General features: G+C 40.1%; 1 protein-coding gene across 7 annotated transcripts in view; it reads left to right on the forward strand.

Moving 5' to 3' along the window:
• Myo5a (myosin VA) overlaps positions 1-25,824 on the forward strand; it is a 151,400-nt gene that overhangs the window by 112,393 nt on the left and 13,183 nt on the right. The window contains exons 26-38 of one of the 7 annotated variants that reach the window (XM_040739870.1): positions 997-1,140; positions 1,519-1,572; positions 3,064-3,291; positions 4,858-4,866; positions 6,654-6,754; positions 7,644-7,724; positions 9,174-9,372; positions 11,642-11,716; positions 13,203-13,296; positions 17,316-17,462; positions 20,580-20,734; positions 23,914-24,003; positions 25,662-25,812. In XM_040739870.1, the coding sequence (XP_040595804.1) occupies positions 997-1,140; positions 1,519-1,572; positions 3,064-3,291; positions 4,858-4,866; positions 6,654-6,754; positions 7,644-7,724; positions 9,174-9,372; positions 11,642-11,716; positions 13,203-13,296; positions 17,316-17,462; positions 20,580-20,734; positions 23,914-24,003; positions 25,662-25,812 (1,528 nt within the window). The remainder of the gene's footprint in view (positions 1-996; positions 1,141-1,518; positions 1,573-3,063; positions 3,292-4,857; positions 4,867-6,653; positions 6,755-7,643; positions 7,725-9,173; positions 9,373-11,641; positions 11,717-13,202; positions 13,297-17,315; positions 17,463-20,579; positions 20,735-23,913; positions 24,004-25,661; positions 25,813-25,824) is intronic. The other 6 variants (XM_040739872.1, XM_040739873.1, XM_040739871.1 and 3 more) reach the window with 6 other exon arrangements.

Below are 25,824 nucleotides of genomic sequence, written 5' to 3' on the forward strand. Positions count from 1 at the left end.
TTAAGAGTAAAGTACTATGTTCATTTATAGAATGGAGGATTCTGTAGCAGTTTTTATTAAAGTTAAAGTTTCAGGAACATATGCATCACTAGTAAATGAACAGATATTAAGACCTATAAATGGAACAGTTAAGTATTTATAGGTGTTTTTAGTGGGCCAACACAATAGCTCAGTGGGTAAAGTACTTAATGTACAAGGCTGATGACCTGAGTTTAATCCCCTGAATCTATTCTGGAAGGAACTCCTGCAAGTTGTTCTGTGACTCCATACATGTACCATTTAACTTTATGAAAAGTCAAAGAATAAAATTTAAAACATCATTGAAATGCCACTTTTGGGCCAACAACGGAGATGAAAACTTTTCTTTGTTGAGTTATAGCAGTAACTATTTGTCCCAGGAATGATTGTAGTTGTTGCTGTAGGTAAAAGTTGTCCCAGCCCACCAGACTGCCAAGTGCTATATTCAGATATTTATGCTTTTGGATGTGTATTTCAGAAATTAGAAACCATCTCATTGCTTATCAGGAAGGACTAAAGTGGTGGTTCACCTTGCTATACAGTTAGACAGATGACTGGAAAACAATTACAGTAAGCACTTTTGCTTGCTGAATCATCGCCCAGACATGTAGTCTTAATTCTTAAACAGAGTTGCTAGGGTTTGTATGAATATACATCTACATTTTAATAAATGCATGTAGATTTCCACAGGCTTATTTATATTCCATCAATATAATATGAGACAGTTGCTATAACAGACATTATTAACTTTCAAATGACACCTTTGAACTATCAGCCAGTCAGTTAAGAGAGAAGTAATTCCTCACTATTGTTTAACTTGAATTTCTCCAATCATTAGCTAGGATGATCATGTCTTTTGTTTTGTCCTAAATTTCTTCTGTGAGTTTGACTATTTAACTATTGACCTATTTTCACTGTTTTTCCTTTGGTTTGTGACTCTTCTGGCTTTACTTAATTCTTATGCTTTCTGGGATTTAGGAGCCAAGTGAGAAGAAGGTGCCTCTGGACATGTCCTTGTTCCTTAAGCTCCAGAAGCGTGTCACAGAGCTGGAACAGGAGAAGCAGATAATGCAGGATGAGCTGGACCGAAAGGAGGAGCAGGTGTTGCGCAGCAAGGCCAAGGTGAGCAGCAGTAGTCTGTCCCGGGTCAGGGCAGCCCAGGGAGGCAAGGTTGTCCTGTGTCTTTCTGTAGTCCCTGAGCTCCATAGCTATGCTGCGCTGGCTGGAACTGTGAAGGCTTTGACACTTCACTGCTTTTTGTACAGCAGCTAAGTGTTCTAATAGTAAAACTTTGACAATTAAAATACAAAGTTGTGCCAGGTAGTGGTGGCGCACACCTTTAATCCCAGCACTTGGGAGGCAGAGGCAGGCGGATCTCTGTGAGTTCCAGGCCAGGCTAGACCGACAGCCTCCAAAACAATACAGAAAAGCCCTGTCTCGTAAAAACAAATATATATATAAAGTATATATATAAAGTTGTTACTTTATTTTTCTCCCCAGGAAGAAGAAAGGCCACCAATTAGAGGTGCGGAACTGGAATATGAGTCCCTCAAGGTATTGAAAATTTAAGCCCAAGACTTTGAACACTTTGTTTGGACAAGAGAGCTGCTAAGAACTTATCTTTTTCTCTGAGAACATCCTTAGCTGAAGGATGTTCTAGCTTAAATCTTGTCTGGGCATTAGTTCTAGCTTCTTCTGTCTCCTCTTACAAACTATTTTATCTAAGTAGAACTTCACTCGAAACAGGAGGTAGCAGTCTCTCGAGCTACAGTAGTAAAGACTATGAACTCTGCAGTTAGGCTACTTGGTACAAGTGCTCCCTCCCATCTGCCACCATAAAAATCTAATTGAGGCTGAGGGGCAGACTAAAGGCATACATAGGGTAGCAGTCAGATCTCCAAAACATCCCGTACCTCACATAAACAGAGATAAGTGAAAGTGTTTTCTGTAGTATGAGTGAAGCCCGTATTGACACAGCATTGGGTGAGTGGGTCTCAAAGTCTAGCCCTACATTAGCATAACCAATATCACCTGGTTCCTTGTTGGAAGTACAGAATTCTCAGGCCTCACACCATTAGATACAAAGCCAGAGTCATGTAATTGGGGCTTAGGAATATGTGATTCAACAGGAACTCCAAATGGCTATGATACATGTTAAGGTTTGGGGCACACTATGTCAGAGTCTCAGCATCAAAGACAAGACACTATCTTGTTTTCTTTCCCAGAAATGAGCAATGTAAAACTGATTACCACATAGTAAAGGGTTGAAAGAGAGCACTGCTGAGGATTTCAGGGGTCTACCCAGATGTCATTGGGAATATCCTGACAAGCTGCATGCTTGGTTTTGCCCTTACATTTACCTGCTAACAAAACCTGGACTTCCTGGGATTGGAACTCAGCAGTCTGCATATGGGAATATTCCCTGAGCAGATCAGAGTATATTTGCCTCTGGAATTGAGTTGGTGACACAAACTATCATTTACATTGCTCAGTCCCACTGATGACACACTTAACTTAATCTGAAAGATCATAAGAGTGGAGATTGATGTCCTTTCTAGTAGAATTCTTCCATCACTTCAGGGAGGTTTAGTTTTCTGATATAAAGATGAGAATGACAACATTAAATATCTCTAATATAAAGATGATGATGACAGCATTAAATGTCTTAGTTAGGGTTTCTATTGTTGTGAAGAAACACCATGACAATGGCAACACTTATAAAGGAAAGCATTTAATTGGGGCTGGCTTACAGTTCAGAGGCTTAGTCCATTGTCATCATGGTGGGAAGGATGGTGGCACTCAGGCATACATGGTTTTGGGGAGGTAGCTGAGAGTTCTACATCCAAATTCAAAGGCAGCAGGAAAAGATTATGACACACTGACCATGCTTGAGCATCTGAGATCTCAAAGCCAACCCTAGTGACACACTTCCTCTAACAAGGCCACGCCTACTCCAACAGGGTCATACCTCCCAGTAGTGCCAATCTCTATAAGCCATTTTTTATTCAAACTACCATAGTAAGCTTGTCTATCTTTTTCATTCAGCGTCAAGAACTGGAATCAGAAAACAAAAAACTGAAAAATGAGCTGAACGAGTTGCGCAAAGCCCTCAGTGAGAAAAGTGCCCCAGAAGTGACTGCACCAGGTGCTCCTGCCTACCGTGTCCTCATGGAACAGCTGACCTCTGTGAGCGAGGAGCTGGACGTTAGAAAGGAGGAAGTTCTCATCTTGCGGTCTCAGCTGGTGAGCCAGAAAGAAGCCATCCAACCCAAGGTAAGCATGTGTACATGTTGAGTATGAAGCATGGTGACTGCCTTTCATGTCTTCTGTTTTTCCTCCAGTTTGTAACGAAACAAACACTTAAGAGCAGTTGCAAAAAGCCACTAGGTTCTCGGGTGTCTTTCAAAGTTTCATTTCCCAGAAGCAGAGTTTTTTGTTTTATAAATACTTTTGTAGTAATCTTGCCTCAGTATATTCTGAACTAAAGTAAAATACATTAAATATGAAAATCTACAAATTATTTTGGTACCAAAAGGCATTAAGTCTAAGATTACTTATTGAAATTGGCCTGTGTAAGTGGGAAAGTAACAAAATGGCTAGAAATTAAATCAGTTTGTGGAAATCGCATGCAGATGATTTCTGTTCACTCCCCGGAGTTCCCTTTTATAGTGAGAAGGTAGGAAGGGCTGTGTTCACAGAGTCAACAGACAGCACTCCACAATGTCACCTTTCTTGGATCAATCTCATCTGGTTCCAAGGCTTGAACAGATTGGCCTTGAGAAAGAAAGCACTGTATGCCTCCTGGACAAAGACTAAATCAGTCTTCTCTCCTCTCTCAGCTGATAGTCTCTCTTTTTCCTTTTAAATTTACAAGTAATTGTATGTATTTGTGGAGTACAACTGATACTCTCATAGGAAATTTTAGTGAAAATTAAAAGATTGGAAAATAAAAATGAAGCAGTGGATGTAAATACAACCTCATTAGTAGAGCACATAGTTTAGTGACATGCCTGCCCACTTACTAAGTTCACAAAGCCCATGTGACACCTGTTCTATGATAATGGGCTGGCCCTATCTCAACATAATCCTTGCTTGCCCAGCTCCCAACCTCCATGTAACACAACTTGTCTGTTCTGGAGGAATGTGCATGTACTGAAACCTTCCAAATACCCAGTGCCTGTTTGTAATTCTGACTTTCTCCATTTCTTGCTTTCAAGACAGTGAACTAGGGTGTGAGTCAGCCCAGCCAGCTCTGGTTAGTTTGTTCTACCTCCAGAGAGCTCTGGGAGGCTTTCTTGGACAATTGCCCTCCCAAAGGCCACTACTTGAACTCTTCAAAGACCTAGTACGAAGTCTGACCCAGATACATCAACAGCAGAGTTACTCTTTCACACACCCAAGCATTTTACAACCAGGAACATTTTAAAACAACTCAGAAAAGAATTTAAGCATAGAAATAGGAGTTCCAACAGGGTGGTGGTGGTGCAAGCCTTTAATCCTGGCACTTGGGAGGCAGAGGCAGGCGGATTTCTGTGAGTTCAAGGTCAGCCTGGTCTACTGAGCAAGTTTCAGGACAGCCAAGGCTACACAGAGAAACCCTATCTTGAAAAACCAAAAAAAAAAAAAAAAGAAGAAATAGAAGTTCCTATCTCATACACATATATTAATGTCTACCTTATGACAGTTTTGTGAATGCTAATGCATTAGAGTTAGTTTTAAAAGAAACAAGTCATGGTTTTTAAATTAATCTTGTCTAGATTCAGTGAAAGTGTTTATTCATACAGCTAAAGATTTATTGTTTTCTGCATTTTTGTGCATGCCAACGTGTGATTTTTTCAGGATGACAAGGTAATTATACATGTTTTTAATATTTAGTAAGTACTTCTGTTTAATCCTAACATTGGTTTGCATGTCTTGGTGCTTTGTGACCAGGTCTATTTTATTTTGTACTGTTTTTAAAGATTTGTTTGTTTATTATTTGTCTTTATGTGGTATGTATAAATGAATGCCAGAAGAAGGCATTGTGTGCCCTCCTCTATCATTGTCCATTTATTCTAGTGAGTCTCCCTAACCTGGGGCTTTCATTTCCTTACCTAGGCCAAAAGCCATTAAACCCCAGCAATGCCCTGGCTTCACCCCCTCAGAATCTTGGTTGCAGACATGTGTGGAATGTCTAGCTTGTTACATGGGTGCTGACAGCTGAACTCAGGTCCTCATGATTGAGAATCAAACCCTCTTAAGTACTGATACAGCTCTCCAGCTCTCTCTGCCTTTTTTGCCGTAAGATCTCATATAGCCCAAGTTGGCCTCAAACTCACTATATAGTTGAAGATGTCTTTGAACTCCTGGTCATCCTGCCTTCACCTCCTGAGTGTGCCAAGTATAGGTATAAGCTGCCATGCTCTGCTTCCTTTTTACTTACTAATTTCCTATTTGATGTCTTTCTATATGAAGTTACTAGGAGAAACTGTGATTGTAGTAGTTTTTGATCTGACTTGTAACTCATAGTCATCTCTGTGACTTACTCTTGGCCTGTAACTAGAATGAAAAGTAGCTCCTATGAAGTGGCAGAGTTGAATTTCTCTACTCTTGTGGTTTCAACTGTTGAGTGATAATGGGATGTTTCATATATGATGCATCCTTTTCAGAATTTCAAGTCACTACATATGGGAAACACAGGGAACAGTGAGTTAAAAACTTCTGTGCTCCAGTACAAATCTGACTCCTTCTCCCAAGAACTATATCCTAGCCAAGACAGGCAGAAAGAGGAAAGAACCATCTGCTTGTTCCCCAATTCATCAGCAAATGGAGACACCCATCTTTCCTTGTCTTCATACTAACTAAATAAATAGATCAACTAACCTAGTTTATCAGTTCAAAAACACTCCAAAAAGTCCTAAGATATTCAAGTACGGTGCATCATTATTTGATATAAAAACTTGAGTCGTTGTGAATTATGTTTATAAGTCTTTAAAATGAGAATATGAAATAGATCTTTCAGGGAAAGAGAAAATTAAATTAGCTGAAATATACTAAATATAAACTATTTATAAAATAAAGCTAAAGAAATGTTTATTTGGGGCCAGGATGTAGTTCAACTGGTAAAATTCTTACCTAACATACACAAAGCCCTGGGTTCGATCTGCAGCACCCAATAAATTATACTGATTCAGTGGTACATATCTGTGATCCCAGCACTGGGGAAGATGAAGAAAGAAGACCAGAAGTTCAAGGTCATTCTCAGATACATAGAAAGTTTGAGGACAGCCTGGGCATGGCCATCACACCTAACTTAGAGCAAACATTGATTGAAAGATCAGACATTTTTTTAGACAAAGAGAATGACCTTTTTTAGAGGCAATAAATGTAATGTTTTTGGTGTGTGTGTGTGTGTACATAAAAGAGAGAGAAAAAGAGTGTGCATGTGTCTGTATAAGTTTACACATGAATGTCAGATGATATATTATATGAGTAGATTCTTCCCACCACATGGGTTCCAGAGATTGAACTCAGGCCATCAAGCTAGGTGGCAAGTGCCCTTACTCAGTAAGCCCTAAAATGAAAAGAATATTTTATTGTGATCCACTGATACTGAGTTGCGCCTTCATGTGGAAATGTGTCATTTCTCCCTTTAGAATACAATGACAGATTCCACAATACTTTTGGAAGATGTACAGAAAATGAAAGACAAAGGTGAAATAGCACAAGCCTATATTGGTTTGAAGGAAACGAACAGGTAAGTTGATCCTTTTATCCACCTTGGTTAATCTGAGTCTTCTGGCCAACCTCTTGTTCAGGAAGTCAGTATGCTAATTCATTGCTTTATTAGACATCAGCCAATCTTCAAGAAGGTTTCTGGTGGTAACCCAGCTTAAAATCCCATTCATCATATCAGGTAATTATTTATGATTGATGTCAAAGACAGTGTCATTCACATTATGGTGATGGGGAGAATTGATGAGATAATGAAAGAATGAAGAACAGCATCTGACATTTAACAACCCTCAAAATGTATTGCTTGCACTCTAGGTAGAAAAAATGTTACCAACTAAACGTTGTCTATAAACTATACTATTTTAATAATAGGTGATAGATATACCTTTAATATAAAGGTAGTTACTACAGATCTTAAAATGAATTTTATCCAAAATTTAAAACCATGTCAAAAGCTGAGAACTTAGGATATATTCTGTTATTTGTACAATAATTTTTATAAAAATTTACATGGGGAATCAGATTATGCTGAAATAAATTCCTATCAAGAAAACTTAAAATTCCAGTTTGAAATAGAGTATGAAAATTGCCACGTGAAGATATACCATGAGTTAGAGTTAGCCTTAATGTAATGCTTGATGTGTAAGGTCAAATGACTAGCCACATAAAGCATTAGAGATTGAATGTTTCACTTTCCAGTCATTTCTTTTCATTTCTTCATTTACCTGTTTTGCAACTTCATTTTGAATTAACCAAAGTAATTTTGTGATAATGTAAAGTCATTTGTAATTACTAAAAGTGGTCCTATCCACTTGTAAATACTGAAATATCATGTGCTTTTCTTGACCACCATCATCTCATTTCCATCCCATGTCCCTTTGTGTTTTGCATTGTGTTCTTTTACATGGAAGATCATCTACTATGGATTACCAGGAGTTGAATGAGGATGGAGAGCTCTGGCTGGTTTATGAAGGGTTAAAACAAGCCAACAGGTTATATCTGTCTCCTCAAATGGAATGCTATTAACTTGTTTTTCTTACTAACAGTGGACTCACAACTTTGACTACTATATGTCTTGTGCATTTATTGTCCTCATGAGACAATTAGTCTCAATAAAACTTAGAATCTGTAGCCAAATACCTTCTTTAAAATTGCCTTTACTAACAGATACTATTAAGGCTAAAGTTGACTATAGGTAAATACAAATTACTTCATATATGCCACAGTGCTGTCAGGAGTGAGTATCTAAAAACTGTGAACCTCTCTAGGACTTGAGGAACACAGTCTTCCAGCTAAAGCACAAGTTATTGGAATGTGGCCACTAGTACTCATTACCTGGACAGTAGCTTATTTGTAATGAATGTCAATCTGGGATACACATTTCTATAACAAATGTGGCCACTTTCTCATTATTGTGATGCTGCCTAAAATCGTTGAGTGCCTGATTCAGCATTCTCTGTGGTTATTGTGAGATTCAGAGCTAAACAAGTCAGGATAACCACCTGAACTCAGCAATTCATTTCTAGGGGAAAAAAATTGAATTAGCTGCGTCTCTAACATATACATCTGCCCTAGTGATGTCTGTGTCTTAAAAATAATCACCTACAAAATTCCATTTTAGTGATTATAATTTTAAAATTCTTATACTGTTAAATGAGCTATGCTTGCTGCTTTGTTCTAACCATAACCATCGGTATTAGCAATGTTGTTGGTTAGCTTTCTTGAAATTTCATAACTAAAATATTTTAGTCTGCTATTAATAGTTTGCTCACAATGGTATCAGTAAATTTTACTCAGCAGTTGATAACAAAAGAAATCAAGATTAAGTGTCTGTTTCTTCATGTTAGTTCATGCTTGACTATAACTTTGTCCAAAAGCTGTATCTTGTTAGGATTCTGTTAGATATGTAATTTCATGGGGAGAGAGATGGCAATTCTATCTACACACACACATACACACACACACACACACACACACACACACACACACACACACACACACCTGCTAGATGCTATTTGGATAAATCTATGTTTCCAAGTAAGTGCTCCAGCCCATTTGTTCTGGGAAGTGGACAATATTTAAAACATGATCCTGGTTCCACCTTTGCCTGAAATCAGTGACTGTGTCTTTAAAGGTCTTTTCATTAGATTGGAAGTGTGCAATTTTGCCTTTCATGATACAGCTATTTATTTATTCATTCATGTTTGGCAATGATACTATCTTTGCCAACTTAAAGGAGAACTTCATACAATTCAAAAAGATGCAAATTTGAACACATCTGTTTCCATTTCTGACATTTGAGTTCATGACATTATTGGGCTCAGGAGAGGTACAGATGCTAAAGAATGCCCGCTTTTCCTGTTCTTGCAAAGGAACATGTGACTCACACCCATTAGTGTGAACTTGGGGTGCCCCTACAAATCTGTGTGGCTTCTCTGCAGGCTCTTGGAATCCCAGCTACAGTCTCAGAAGAGGAGCCATGAGAATGAGGCCGAGGCCCTCCGTGGGGAGATCCAGAGTCTAAAGGAAGAAAACAACCGGCAGCAGCAGCTGCTGGCCCAGAACCTGCAGCTGCCCCCCGAGGCCCGCATTGAGGCCAGCCTGCAGCATGAGATCACACGGCTGACCAATGAAAACCTGGTAAGGAGAATGGCTGTACCCCAGTCTGCTATATGTTATTTTTGGACAAGCACGACTTTTCCTTGTTGGAAAAGACACTCTTCTGTAGCTGATAGAGACCAAAGAGAAAATATGAGCGTGTTGGTAGAAATAAATCAAAATAATGAAATTGCACCCAGTCTGTTTCTCACAGCAGCCTCTTGGACAATTGAACCCTCTCAGACCTTACCTGCATTGTCTGAAAGGAAGTCTCCTGGCTGCTTGCTAGGCTTTAAATACCAGAGAGATACAGCTATGCATTATTTTCCTTTGATCCCAAGCATCCAGTGAAGATGCCATCCAGCCTGTCTAGCAGACAAGCCAGGGAAGATTCTTGGTTGAACTAAGCCTGGGCTATGGGCTGACACTGGGTAGAGCTTCTAGAACAGGATAGGAGGACTAGTATTGAGCTTGGCACATTTTATTTATTTATTTATTTATTTATTTATTTATTTGGTTTTACGAGACAGGGTTTCTCTGTATTGTTTTGGAGGCTGTCGGTCCAGCCCGGCCTCGAACTCACAGAGATCCGCCTGCCTCTGCTTCCCAAGTGCTGGGATTAAAGGCGTGCGCCACCACCGCCCGGCACATTTTATTCTTTTAAGCAGACCTTGGACAATAGTAATGAGGGCGCTTTTGCTTTTCCCCTTACCAAATTCTGAATGCTGACATGGACTCTAAGACTTCCTTTTTTCTCATTCCTTTAAAATTTTACCAAGAAAAAATTATTTTCTGCAATATTTCTTTCTCTGTCACATTATAGCTTTGATCACATATTTACAATTTTTAAATCTGGAAATGTAAATTTCCAGATATATTTGCTGCATAAAAGTCAGTGAAAGATTATAATTACAATTTTTGCATAAAATCTGTTCCTTAGTGACATGAAAAATTAACACCTTTTTAAGATCTGTAATAATCTTAGAATTTCTCTGAAGGTCTAATTCCATTAGTGATAATTGACAACATAGATAGTTCTCTACTACCATATGTTCACCCATGTTTTATCTAGATTAGAAAAAACATCAGAGTATTTCCTTCCCAGTCTGTCTTATGTGTGAAGCTCCATGGTAGGAATGTGGGGGAAGGCGGGGTTGGTGTCTGGGCTCTTCAGCATGACTGAACCTTATTACTCGATGAGAAAGGCTTCCGAGTCACAAAGTGTTCTTTAAAAGTTGTGTTTTACTCTTGTTGCTAAATAACTAACCATGCTTTTGATGATTAAGAATTGACAAATGTGTGGAATAATATTGATTGATCAGTGTACAGATTCTTTGTTTCTGAATCATTGTCTTAAAATGCTAAGTGATCTGTGAAGTAGGTTTGTTTCTGGGTAGTAGATTCTCAGTTGTTCACTAAGTTAATCAAATGTTGCCCTTAAAGCCTGTCTGTACTATTAATGTTCTTGGCAAATTCTGTACCCAATGTAGAAGCAATCAAGCCCTACACCCTAAATAGAAGACTCTAGTTTGCTTTAGGCTACCCTTTGCAGATCAGCTGCTTGTACATTACCCTGACTGCTAATTCAAAGAACATTATCAAACTCAAGTGATGGAAGAATATGCCTTCTCAGGCCATCTAGTTTCTTGGTCTTACTTATGCACTTTTTAGGATGCACTTGAGCAGAATATTAAGGCAACAGTATGTCTGGGCTTAGTGCTTCTGAAGCTTTGCCTTGCATACCTCCCCGCTACACACACACACACACACACACACACACACACACACACACACACACACACACACCATGCCAGTACATGGAGGAATGACTTTCTTTCTCCTCTAGTACACAGGCTTCACAGGCCTCCCCCATGCTGCCTCTCACTAGCTGTACCCATTCCAAACGGTAGTGCAGTGCTAGCAGCACTCCTGCCTTTTTTATTCGTCACCTCCCTTGCCCTTGCTGCTTGGCTTGTAGCTGAGCAGTGTAGCAGCTTGGGAGGAGTAAAGATTGAGAACTGAAGTGTCAGTCTTCTCTGGGTACCATGGTCCTCTGTTATATTGACCTGCTGAATGACAATATCATGGTCATCACCTGTTTCCAATGGTCGTGCAAAATAGATCTGTAAATACGAGACTCATCCATATTAGAAAAAGAACATGGTAATGGCAGGTGACAAATAGGAACTTATGAGTAGATATCGTTTCATTACCTGTGTTTTAAAGGGTATTTTTTAAGTTAATTTTTCTGAGAGGTAGTATTCCCTTCAAAGACATAGGAAACAACTATCCATTGTACCTGTTTTTTCAGTATTTTGAGGAATTATATGCAGATGACCCTAAGAAGTATCAATCATTTCGGATTTCACTTTACAAAAGGATGATTGTATGTAAACCACAGTGCTTTTCTGTTGTCTTCCGCTACTTCTAGCCTTCTATAACTGAAGAGCACACTGCTGCCTGCCACTGCCCAGGAGGTCTCTTCAAAAATCTTCACAAAATGTTGTCCTTCGCCTCCACAGCTCCCTTTAGCCACCGTGTCATCTCTTTAGTGTCCTGTGTCCACTGTGTGTTTGGTTCGTTGTTAACCCGAGGCTTACAGTGTGATGGAAGCATGGCCCAGCACTGGAAACGGTAGCAACGGCTCCCTTGCCAGCACTAGTCTGGTCTGAACCCACTCTTGGGCAAGCTGGAGCGTGAGTCAGTATTTTCGAATGTTGTTCTCTATAACTTAGTGACAACCACCAGCATCTTCACTGACTCATGTTCCTTCTAAGCTTTCTTAGCCTGGTCGTGTCCACTTCCTTCTTAGTTACTGAGTTTCTAACTGCCTGTCCTTTGAGAAAATTCTTTACTAAATAGAGCAGTAGTCACAGATGTTTTCCCTTTGCTTTAAATATGCAAGTTTTCTTTCCGTCTCTCTCTCTTTTTTTTTTTTTTTTTTTGCATTAGGCAATCAAAGTCTTTTTTTCTTTTTCTTTTCTTTTGACAGGTTTTCTCTGTTGTAGCCTTTGCTGTCCTGGAACTTTCTCTGTAGACCAGGCAAGCCTTGAACTCACAGAGATTGCCTGTCTCTGTCTCTGCTTCCTGAGTCCTGGAACTAAAGGTGTGGGCCACCACTTTGAGGCAGATTTTCCACCCCCAGAGACAGACTCTCACTGCATAAGCCAGGCTGGCCTTGAATTCTCTCCCAGAATTCCAGGTACTTGGATTATAGGCATACACCTTCGTGCTATGTAGCAAAATGCTCTATCCTTTTTCTTGCTTTTTTGTTGTTTGGTTTGGCTTCTGAGACAGTGTTGTTCTGTAACCCCTTGAACTCACAGAGATCAACCCACTACTGCCTCCAGAATGCTGGAACCAAAGGTGTATGCTACAACATCTGGCTCAACTTTCTTTTGGTTTCCCCAAACTTTATGTTTCTTAGGCTTTAAGGCTAAGTTTAGAATTGGCAAATTATAGCGATCCTTTACACATGGAGCGCCAGTCTTAAGTGCAGCCATCCTCAGATCTCCCACAGAATATTTCTGCACTCATCAAAACTCATTTTTGGAAGAAAAAAAAAACCTCATTTTTGCTCAGTCCTCCTTCAAAAGTGGCAATGCGTCTATGAGTCGGGTCCCCTAGGAGTCTGCTGGAAGACTTCCATCACGCTGTAAAGGAACTTACTGCAGTGTGTGTTTTAGTTGCCGTCACTGTAGCTGCACCTCCCTTGTCTGCCAGTTGGAGCCAGGCGGTGGCTCCACGAGTGAGCTCTTCTGCAGCTTGTATGTAAAGCTAACAGTGCTTTTGCTGGGATTATGTCTGTGCTCCTTTGTGCTTGTACCCAGCCTCTTTGGATCTGTCTAATGTAATTCTCATTTTGATCTTAGGATCTGATGGAACAACTTGAAAAACAGGATAAAACTGTCCGAAAACTGAAAAAACAACTGAAAGTCTTCGCCAAAAAAATCGGTGAACTAGAAGGTACTTAAACATACTTTATAATATTTGTCAAATTTTATTTCCTGTTGCTAGTATAAACCTCCACTGGGTGAATTTTTAGAGAAATAAGCAAAATGACTTTTGACAATCCTGACCTCTGAGGAGTAGAAATTTCTACTTCCACATTTGGGGATAATTTTCATAGTAATAAACAGTAAACTGCAAGGGGAGAAAATTCATTCAGCAAACATCTAACACACGTCTCTGTGTGGAAGAGCAAGGATTCCAGAGGCAGCTTCTTAGACTCCAACCCTGTCTCTCCTACTTCCTAGAATATTTGCAAGTTACTGAACCTCTCCCTGTCTCAGTTTTCCCACATTCTCACTGGGAATGATAATGTTATCCATCAAACATGGTTTGTAAGACCTGGATGAGTTAATGTGGGTGATGCATCTACAGTAGTGATAGCCAGTGCTACACACAGCCTACATGTTATTACTAGAGATACAGAAGGGAATGTGGTAGAGTTTATCCTCAAAGAACTCATGGTCTCATAGAAAGGAAAAAGTTAGTCAGAACATATGAATTATAATTATAAAGAAATACAATTTAAAAATGTAATTCTTTCTATAAGGAATAGAGAAGCTCCTTGAAAAAAATCCTATGTAAACATACTAATGTTGTCTTGTGGGTTAGTTTGTTCCCTCAGTAAGTTTTATTGAATGCTTCCTAGGTGCTAGGCACAGTTGCAAGTGCTTGAGATCTAGCTGTGAAAGACCAAAGCAGATGCTAAGTTCATTCCAATGACCATGACTGCTCAAGGCATTATAGAGACAGAATTTCAAAGATTAAATTCCCTTTAAATCTTTGCAAGGTCTACCATTTTGACCACAAGTGATATGCTCATCCTTACCACAAGTCGTATTTCCTACTTGTCATCTTTATGATTCTCATGTGGCACAAAGGGTAGAGCGTACCCACCACTTGAAATATTCAAGCGAATCTGCCCCAGTGAACTCTGGGTTTGCTCTTCCTTACCCCTTCACACTACACCGTAACTGTTGTGTTTGGCTGTCGGTGTCCTGGTCGAGCCCTGCTCATTCTTTGGCACCAAAGGCACATGTCGCATCCTCAGAAGCATGCTTATTACAGCATAGATCAGATAACCCTACCTCCAGTGTTTGGTTCATACTTTCTGTGGTTTTTCACTGTCATATTTTTAGCAGTTTTTCTGTTTGAATCGCTGGTTTCTATACTAGACCAAAAGCATTCTGAGTGTGGAAATCACCTCTTATTTCTTACAGTTACAAGGAGCACAGTGTCTGATCTATAATAGAGCATAGTACCATGGGTGTTAACCTTGAAGAGGGATTACTCTTTAATATACAGATATTGAAATGTTTGTTTAGATGTCAGAAAGATTACTTTATTAGCCATATGTTTTATATAGACCCTTAGCATTACATGATTCATATACTACACTAAAACTTTTGAAACTGCAACTTTTGGGGAGATACCGTTACATATAAAGCACTTTCCACAAAGCTGTGAGGATTGGATCCCCTAAACCTGCCTAAAAAGTTATCAATCATGGCAGCTGCCTACAATCCTAGCTTTAAAGAGACAGAGTATTCCCTAGAACAAGCTGGCTAGCTAGACAAGCTGAAACAGCAAGTTCTGGGTTCAGGGAGAGGCCCCACCTTAATACATCGGGTAGAGACAGATGAAGGAAGACGCCAGATGTAACCTCAGGCCTCCACATGCACACATGTGCACCTACGCACATGCATACACTCATGATTTGCACACACACCATCGATACAAATACAAGAAGAAACTTTTGAAACTCCAGTTTACACACATGAGCTGTAATGTTCATTGGCAATACTTAAAAATCTAGGTTATTTTTTCCAGGGAACTTCTACACTGAACTGGACATCATGATAAGACAGCAGAGTATTTGCTGTAAAAACACTGTTTTAAGGTTATCGACCTGTGAGGTGGTTAAACTTGTGACTCTTGGCCAACATTAGTGAATGTGAATAAACATAAAATCCATTGTTATTTCACATTTTAAATCAGTTTTCTTTTAAATGTATGTTTTTACCAGTGAACTAAACTCTCAACCTTTGAAGAGATAGGTTAAAATATTTCAAGATGCTACTCGTTTTTGACCATTGTCAATTAGAAATCTAATTTTTCAGTTAAACTATCCTGGAAGCCAAACAAAAAATAACATTTGTGCTAGCAGCTCATGGGTTAAACAAGAAAAAACATATTAGTTCTTCATAAAGTTTATATTTTGAGCTAAATGATTTCTATATAGAGGATAAAATGAAATCGGCACAACATGGCAAGCTCTTTCAACACTTCTCTCTTCCTCTCCACATCTGTGTTTTACAGAAAAATACCAGAGGCTTTGTACAACAAGGCCCCTTCTAATAATCAAAGGTTATTGTTTTTTTCCTTAAATGTGTTAAACATATTCAAACCCCTTTGCCTTAAAGTAAAACAGCAAGACTCCTGTCTCTCTTGTGGGCTATATTAAATTAAGGACACTTTTTTAAAAAGCAAACTTTTTAAAAGAAAAATGTGAACATATATAATTTTTAGCAGAAAAGTAGAGTCTTACAGATAAGTAGAGTCTTTCAAAATCTGGTGTGCATGGTGCTCTATTTTAATCCAGGAGTGGGTGTTACATCTCCACTCTCATTTAAAAAAAAACAGACCTGAAATATTCTAGAAGCCAGTAACTTTTTTGATACAAGACAAACAAAAACCCAGAAACTGTAGTTAGATCTGTTAGATCATAGGTCTAGAACCTCATCCTTCTGGTTTCTCTGCTTTAGATCATGTTTTCCAGAATTTTTCTACTTGTAAGAAATTTTCTGATGACTGGTTAACCATGACATTAAGATCTTCCTGGTACTTTGGGAAGAAAGGGCAAATTTTTAGGGACTCTTTTGAATTTCTTTCCTTTCCAGGAAAAAAATTAAGGAGTATTTTCCTTTTGGGTTTGTAAGAATCTAGAAAATGAAAACAGAGATTGTCGCAGGTCATAGAAGAATGCTGTATTAGAGCACCAGGCTGAGTGACTGCTGACTCAGTCTCTCTGGGCTGCTCAGGCTGGGTGATTCGTTTCACACAGAAAATTATTCTCAAAGAGAGCAGGTTCAAGAAGATATCTGCAGGTTCAATGTCTGGGGAAGGCCTGCTTTCTGCATCCCAGGTGGTATCTTATTGCGTAGCCTCCAAAGGAGGCGTCATCTGTTCGCACACAACTGAAGTAAGCAGAAGAAAATAAGCCTTATTTTAGGCATTTCCACATCAATCTGTGCTAATATGCACTCTCTTACCAATTATCTTGGTGTGGTTTGAATCTGAGATAATGGTAAATTTTGAATAAATGGTCTTTTGCTTTTAACGAATGAATACTGGATTCTTAGAATTAGCATGTGCTTCCGATGTCCCCTTTGGAATGTTTTTCCTCTGAGATGTGCTTGCTGGCTTGCTTGTTTGCTGGCTTGCGAGTCAGGGGCTTGTGTAGCTGAGGCTGGCATCAAACTGGTATATAGCTGAAGTTGGTCCTGTGTGCTAGATCACCTGATTTAGTTTCCCAGGTGCTGGGATTCCAGGTATGCTCTGCCATTCCCACCTTGTTTTTCCATTTTGCAAACAAAAGTCTGAATATGTATAACTACTTTTGGTTGGTAAAGGTTCATTAGCAAATATGCTAAATTGCATATGCTGGGGACTTTTCTTCTGTGCTGTGGATACTTGATTTTACGGCAGAGTAAACCTGGCACAAAACCAACAAACAAAAAATCCTTGCCAGTCTCTGGGTAACTTTTTGATGTACTGCTTGTGTAACAGGCTCTGTGGCTGTTAGAGTAGAATTTCTCTTTAATGATGCTATTTACCCAGTTTCAGCAGAGAAAACTATTTTAAAGGGGTGAAAGAGCTTCATTTCTTGCAGAGTCCACTTACTTTTACAAGAGCATGGAGTCCTCTCAACCATTCTACCTGACAAATACTTCTCTCCTTTTTTGTTTCTCCTGAAGTGGGTCAGATGGAGAACATATCTCCAGGACAGATCATTGATGAGCCTATCCGGCCAGTCAACATTCCCCGGAAAGAAAAGGATTTCCAAGGAATGCTGGAGTACAAAAGGGAGGATGAGCAGAAGCTTGTTAAGAACCTGATTCTAGGCAAGTGCTTTCTGCATGGGTAAGATTCCCTCTAGCCAGGTCAGTGCTGGGAAGGCTGCTCACTAGCTTTGAAACTGATTTAATAGTCCTTAAAAGGATTTTCTTGACTGGCAAGATGGCTCAGTGGGTATTGGTGATTGCTGTCAAGCCTGATCATCTGAGTTTAGTTCCCAGGACCCCTATTGTAAAAGATCAGTGTTGGCTCAGGCCCCCCAAGACCAAGTTCTCTCAGCACAAAGGAGATTTATTTGCCCCAGAGGAAGAGAGGGCAGGGAATAAGAGAGATACTGGAGATTGTGAATGAGGGAGAAGGGGCAGGGAACAAGGGAGATGGGGAAGGGGTATTTTTGTCCCAGAGGCACAAAGGCTTGCCCCTGGATAAAAGGGAGACAGGTGTGGCACATAAGAAAATGTCAGTTTATCAAGGTACAAGAGGAAACCCCTTGTTAGGATGAGGTGTTTAGTTTTCATTGGGCATGTGAATTAGGTAAGCCAAAGCTTTTGATTGTTGGACCTCAATACTTTGCTAGACCTTGGTAGTCAACCTCAGGAGAAGGAAGTGGCCAAGTAAGAGAATAGACCTTGATGACTAGTTCTAGGGATGTAATCTAACCATTTTTAGCAAGGCAGAGCGAATCAAGGAGAAGAGCAAGGCCTACCAGGGCCATACCTGCCATACTCAGGCTGGCCAGAGTTCCTTCACCTATGGTAGAAGGAGAAAGTAGAGTCCTGCAGGCTATCCTTTGGCTTCCACAAACCCACATTGTCACAGGCCCTTATACAGCACACACAAAACAAAAACATGTTTAAAAATTTTTAAATGCTAACACTTCTTTTTTTAGGCAGTGGCCCTATCATGTCCATGCTAATCTTAAACTCCTGGGAGTTACCAGGAGTTTCAGCTTTCTGAACATCAAAGACCATAGATATAAACCCCTGGCAGGTCCAACTCCAAAGTTTTATGAATTGTCATTTCATACTGCATGGTGGTGCTGTGGTAGAGTCCTTTCTGAGCGCTCATGATCAAAGTGAGAGAACATGATTCAGATCCATTTGTCAGGGTCCCTTGAAGCCAGGCCTCTCACTTCTGGCTTTATGTTAAGATCACTCAGGAATTTTGGGTTGTTTTGGTTTGGTTTTGAGACAGGATCTCATCATATATAGCCCAAGTGAGCCTAGATATGTAGCCAAAGCTAATGTAGAATTCACAGTACTCCAGTTTCTGCCTCACAAGTACTAAGGCCTATATGTGCTTCCTCTAAGACCAGCACGTAGAGGTTGTGTTGGGGAGGTGGTGGCGCAGGGATTAAACCCAGGGCCACATGAATAGTACTAGATAGATACGGAGCCATCGCCTCAGCACACTCAGGAAGCTCTTAAAAATGTTGATAATCCCCTGCCCCAAAATAGGGAAATTGAAGTTTCCAAAGAAAAGCTTGGCCACATCTAGTATTACTCTGGAAATGTCTCAGGGATTCCCAAATGTGAGCACAGTTGGATGCCACTGTTATATGCTATTTAGATATTTAAATTTCTGTTTTCATTCCCTAGATTAACTGCATTTAGGACAATTCAATACTATGGAAGAAAAAAATAATTAAGGAAAAAAATTCCAGCAAAATACAAAAAAGATGGGACAATTGAAAAGGGAGTGGAAGGGGCATTTGGGAGGAGCTTAAGACCTTGAGTGTAAACTCTGAGAGGAATATATGGGGGAATAAAATGAGGAGCAAATGCATAGACCCCTAAATAGCAGTGAACTAAAACCATCAGCCTTTGCCTTTCTCTCCTCCCAGCTACCATGGTGACAGCGACGGGATTGATAAGTACACCTAATTTAACTCCTCAGCTTTGTGGCGTTCAGCTTAGTACTATACACAGGTTCAGAGGTGCTTCCATTTCAACATGATCTTCATTTAACAAGATGTTTTAGGAGCTGGTGATTTAAAGGGTAAAAAGGATAGAGAGTAAAGACAGGCATATAGTTTTATATAAAATTGTCAGGAAACACTCTGATGGTGTGTTCTGTGCATGGTGGGTAAAGAGTATAAGGAACAAGTTTCGGTTTTGAAGAAAGAGCGTCAGAGGCAGAAAAGGTGTAAGGACATGGACCCTGCGTGGGAGCCATGCATGTTCCCCAAACAGCAAGGAGAGTTGTTTGGAGCAGAGTGAGCTGAGCATGGGGAAGCACAGGGCTAGACAGTGTAGAGCACAAGTCAGGTTTGGATGGAGAGATACACGTACGTGTGTGTGTGTGTGTGTGTGTGTGTGTGTGTGTGTGTGTGTGTGTGTGTGTGTGTGTTGAAACAGGGTTTCTCTGTGGTAACAGTCCTGGCTGTCCTGAAACTCTCTCTGTAGACCAGGCTGGCTTCTCACAGAGATCCACCTGCCTCCCAAGTGCTGGAATTAAAGGTGTGCACCCCCACAGCTTGGCTCAGGTTTGTAATTTTGTAAGTGAGCAAAGAAGTACAAAAGTGGCATAACCTAACATGTGTTTTCTTAAGTGAATAGTTGTAGAGCTGTAGATACTTGGCAATTATCTGGGACCAGGGGGTGGATCTGAGAGATCAGGTAGGAAGCTATTCCAGCAACCCAAAAAGAGGCGATAATGTCCTCAACTGGGGAGTAGCTAGTAGAAGTACTTAGATTTGGGCTATATTTTGCAGGGAGCACAAACAGGACTGATAAGTTGGGTATATGGTGTGAGAAAAGTAAGGAGTTTTAAAAATGATGAGGTTTATGACCTGAGAAGCTGAACATGCAAAGGTCTATTAGTAGAGAAGACACCATGAGGAATGGAGAGCTTGGCTTGGGAGAGGCTTGATTTGATGTGCCTGAGCAGAGACTTCAGGACAGTTGATAAGACTGGACTTCAAGGGAAAAATCACAGAAGGATATATGAATTTTATGTAGATGTGCCCATAGTCAATAATTTCACTAATGAGCTGTTAAAATACTATTTTGGGTTTTGGGGAGTTTGGGGGTTGTTTTGTTTTGTTTTATGACTTGCCCTGAATGATTGAGCTCTTACACAACTGTGCTTTTATCTCCCACAAAACATGCCCCCACAAAGACTTTCAAGGTTACATAATTTTGTTTCTCCTTTTCTTTATTCAGAATTGAAGCCACGTGGTGTGGCTGTCAATCTGATTCCAGGGTTACCAGCATATATCTTATTTATGTGTGTGCGGCATGCTGACTACTTGAATGATGATCAGAAAGTAAGGTCGTTGCTGACGTCAACAATTAACAGCATCAAAAAAGTCTTGAAGGTCAGTTCCACACTCCCCAGTTCTCATGGTTGTTAACGATGCCAGTCTGTGCAGAGACTGTTTCTTCTTTAGACTCGGCACAGCTGCTCTTCACAAACCCTTTTCAGGCTGAACTACAGACTCCTGCTGTAGGAAGCTGTCTTCTCTATAACCTTTCTGCTCCAGCCTCTGTGGCCTCTGTCAAGTGTTGGTTCCCCATTTCTGTAGCGAAGTTTTTCTCTGTCATCTGTTCCACAGTGCTTTCCAAAGTGTGGGGCTTCTGAAGGCTCCTCTTTTAAATTCATAAATGTTTTCTAAATATAACTCATTTAAGTTTGGACACACTGATGCCAGATAGACTATGTGTTCACTGTTTCGTTTGTTTGTTTGGTTTGGGTTTGGGTTTGGGTTTTGGTTTTTTATGACAACCAAACAGCCCTGACTGTCCTGGAACTCGCTTTGTAGACCAGGCTGACCTCAAACTCAGAGATCCACCTGCCTTAACCCCCTAAGTACTGGGATAAAAGGCATGTTTACTTTTTCTTAAGTCAACTCCTATACAGATTTTTAAAACTTTTCCCCCTTCTAAACCTAATTTAAGATACATTTGTTTAATTTGATCAATCATGACATGTTAGTTAATGATTTTAAGAGTGCTTACTACAGCCTTTGTGCTCCACTTTAAGTCAGTGTGCATTGCCTTATATCCACAGTTTGAATTGAAGTGTGTTTGCCCTGCATCCCTAGTTTGACCTTAGCAGCAGTTTTTTTTTTTTTTTTTTTTTTTTTTTGGTTTTTACGAGACAGGGTTTCTCTGTATTGTTTTGGAGGCTATCGGTCCAGCCCGGCCTCGAACTCACAGAGATCCGCCTGCCTCTGCCTCCCGAGTGCTGGGATTAAAGGCGTGCGCCACCACCACCCGGCGTTAGCAGCAGTTTTTTGACACAGGCTCTAAAACAGTGTAGCTGTTCTAAGGTATATTGAGAATCCATAAAGTTTTTAGCTCACAGATCATTTTATCTAATAAATAGAAAACTGAAAATAATTTTGGGCTTGTCTAATTTTTGTGAGTCAAAATGGCATTAATTTGATATCTAATTTTGATATAGTTTACTCATTATAAGAAAATATTATCTTGAGATAACTACTAGAGAGGTGCGACTTGGTTTTAAATGCTTTAAAGTTTCCCTGAAGTGTATTTTGAAGTGGCCCAGAGTATTTTACTTTAATGGAACAGAGAGGACCTATCCTGTTCACGTGGAAAGAAGCTATTTTAGTGGAGTTAGTTTGTTTATTTTGAAGTCCTGTCTTTAATCGCCTTCTGCTTTCGTCCAGTTGTTTTTGTTTGGTTGGTTAGCTTTTGTTTCTGGTGATGCTAAGGATACTGATAATGTGTAGGTACAGTTATAAGATTTCTGTTAGCCTATATTGAGGCTCTCTACAGGTAGGCTTACCTAGATATCAGCAAAGATGTTCAGTGACTCTGTCCTATACAACAGCCTGTGACTAATGTTGCCTCCTCCCAATTTATACCAAGATGTTCTCTGCCAGCTCAACCAGCATCACCACTGGGAGTAGATACAGTCCACATCTGTGGAAGAGTTAGACTTCTTAGTCAAACCTGTATGCAAGCCATAGGGTGATTGCCTGTGTGTGGGAATGTCATAACATTTTATTTAATTCTGCCAATTTTTTTTTGGAGGAAGGGGATGGGGTAAGGTTGAAACAGGGTTTTTCTGTGTGACAGTTCTGTCTGTCTTAGAACTCCCTTTATAGACCAGGCTGGCCATGAATTCACAGAGATCTGCCTGCCTCTGCCTCCTGAGTTCTGGGATTAAAGGTGTGCACCACCACCACTCAGCTATAATTCTGGCAATATTCTTAAAGCTAGGTTTCTTCAAAGTAGAGACCTGAACTCAGTTCTCTTATCTCAGCTAAAAATACTTAATTGGGCTTAATATCTTCTAGGATTTCTTTCTTAAAGTCATTTCAGAATAATATCCTCCAAATCTTTAATGTGTTTTATGCATACTTAAGGATGTTAATTTTATTATCTAAAAAATGATGCTATAAGAAATTAACCATTCCTCATAGCATATCCTATTCTGGTATACTTTACGATATAGAGTAACAACCAGGATCCAAGACAGATGTTCTGTAGTTTCTAGAAATCCAGGCTGTGCTCTGATGTATCAGTAAGGAATATATATCATTTTAAATCAGGTATGGTGGCACACTTGGGAGATAGAGGTGGGAGAATCAGGATTGAAAGCTGGCATCAGCTATATAGTGAGTCTGAGGCCAGTCTAGGCTACAGTAGACCAGATATAGACATGGAGAGGTAGTTAGAGAGGTAGATAGATAGATAGATAGATAGATAGATAGATAGATAGATAGTCTTTCACATGCCTGCTAGGGCTCAATCTCAGCAGCTACATGCTTATGTGGTAAACACTTTACAGACCCAGTCCCTCATATCACTTTTGAAAAGAACTTCTAAGGTAAAATCATAGTTATTTAATGCTAGGCCCCTACCCCAGGTAACTATTTTAATGTTTCTTGTGTAAAATATAGATAAACATTGATGATTCTGTGACTTTTCATGTCTGAACTGCAAAGGTTCATTCACAAACTCATAGTCATCTCCACTGTGTCTGCCCTTTGACCACTGAGGAACACTTCCAGTGCCAGCATCTCTTTCAAGTCTGCATCTTTTCCTCCCTGTACTCATCCCATGGTGGTCAAGAGCCAGCCAGGTTCCCTGTCCACTCAGTGTGCGGTCCTTGGTTCACTGCTCACAGAGTTTGTTTTGACAAGAGTTTTAGTCCAAGCTGCATTTGAGGATGGCAAACCCTTTGTCATGTTCTTCATTACAGAAATTACTATATCCTTTGTGCCTTTGGCTCTTTCTGGCTCATTTCATTAATCACAAGCAAAGTAAGTCGGTGTGGGGCCAATGTGAAATGAACCTTTTTCTACACAAAGTGACAGCTAAGTTAGATGAGTGGAAATACTTTCCTAAGGCAAGGACAGTAACAAACATCCAGGGGACCTGATTAACCTGCTGACAAAGATGTAAAGCTAAAATGTGCTTTAATTGTGCGGTACTTTGCGACAGTCATTGGAAAGAAGTGGGTCTTCTGTGTCTGCCCAGCTATTTCCCGAAGGATAAGAAAACTTAGATGTGTTTTCTCTTTCAGAAAAGAGGTGATGATTTTGAAACTGTCTCCTTCTGGCTTTCTAACACGTGCCGGTTTTTGCACTGCTTGAAGCAATATAGTGGAGAAGAGGTGAGAAAACCTTGGTGGTTAAAAACAGCATGCTGTACTTTCCTTAATCTTTAAAGGGAAAGCTTAGAAAACAGTTGAATCATGTTAATTTCCAAACCCCCAAGCAGGTGGCCTGGAAATATACTGCTTCACTGCCGCTTGTTATCTTCTGGTAAACTATGCAGTGATGTAATTTCTTCCTTCCTAGCAGTTGAGGAAGCATGGCAAAAACAAACCAAGCATCAGTCCAGTGAATAATTACCAGAAAGCAATTTTTTTTCTTAGTATGTTGTGGTGGTCTATGTAGAATTAACATTAGGATAAAGAATTATTTAAAGAAAAAGGAATTATTTAAAGAAAGAGTCTGTTTAGGCTAACCATGGTACCTTAAAGGTAACCAACAAAGAGGAATAATCAAAAATAATATATGTAACTGGGCATGGTGGTACACACCTTTAATATCATCACTCTAGAGGTAGAGACAGGCAGATCTCAGCTTGAAGCCAGCCTAGTATATAGAACGAGTTCCAGGACAGCCAGAGCTACACAGAGAAATCGTGTCTTGAAAGAAAAAAAATCATATATGTATCTTTGGATGAGTCCAAAAAAATCTATACTTTTTTTGTTTGTAGTAAAATGTTCATTCATTGTTTGATAGATTTACTAAGTGTAAAATTGTAAACTGTTGATTATTATCAAAAGCTGTTTCCTGTGTGTCTGACAGTACTTGACATACAGAATATGTTTGTCATTTAATTGTTACAATATCTGAATTGGTTAGCATTAAACCCATTTTACAGATAAGGACACTGAGGCTCAGTGAGGCTCATCCATTTGCCTGTTTCATCTCGGCATAAGGAGCCGGACTGTGACTCTGCATCTGCACAACTTGGAGACCTTTGACCTGACCCTACCCCTTCCAACCCCCTCATCCTTTGTCAGTAAGGCAGGCAGAGAAGCTTAGTCAGTAGCAGTCTCTGACACCCAGAGCAGAGGACTGGCATGGAAAAATGATAGGATATACAAAGACAAGCAGACACCCAAAAAGGTGAACGAGCAGAACCCTGAGAAAGGCCCTGAAGGGTGTGGGCTGGCACCACGTTTACGCTGTGTCATCCAGAAAGCAGCTCCATCGCTAGGCGGGGCTGGGGAGCAGAGTGACTGGAAGAAGTGCTGCCTATCTGGGGAGGCCTCCTCTTAAACCGAGGCCGCTGGAAACTTCTCTAAGGTCTAATTGAAATCACTGTATAGATTCCAGAGTTAAGGGAAGATGACAAAGTTCATTATTTTTTACTCCATAAAGAACTGGCCTACTCAAGAAGATTGTGCATATATATATAGTAGGACTATATTTAAAGAGCTAAGAACTACAGAGTACTTTCAAGTATTTATTTAGTGTTTGGCAGTAGGCCTGCTGTTTTATTAAATACTTTTTTCTTCAGTTAAATTCCCTCATCTTGCTGTTAGACAGCCTTAAGTATGGGTTGCCAAGATTATGTTACTCAAAGCAGTAAGCGGAAGGGGTGATGACAGGAGTGAGACACAGGCAGCAGTGTTGAGAGTGATCACCCCCGCACTGGGCAGGAGGGTGCTGAGGGACACAGACAGAGACACTTGGGGACAGAGAGGTGACAGAGGCACAGGCTTCCTGTCCACCACTAACACTGCGTTGATTCTAGGGCTTCATGAAGCACAACACATCTCGCCAGAATGAACACTGTCTCACCAATTTTGACCTTGCTGAATATCGGCAAGTGCTGAGCGACTTGGCCATTCAGATTTACCAGCAGCTTGTGAGGGTGTTAGAGAACATCCTTCAGCCAATGATAGGTAAGACCAGTG

The sequence above is a fragment of the Mesocricetus auratus genome, unplaced genomic scaffold (genome assembly GCF_017639785.1).
Source record: "Mesocricetus auratus isolate SY011 unplaced genomic scaffold, BCM_Maur_2.0 Super-Scaffold_100691, whole genome shotgun sequence".
NCBI lineage: Eukaryota > Metazoa > Chordata > Mammalia > Rodentia > Cricetidae > Mesocricetus > Mesocricetus auratus.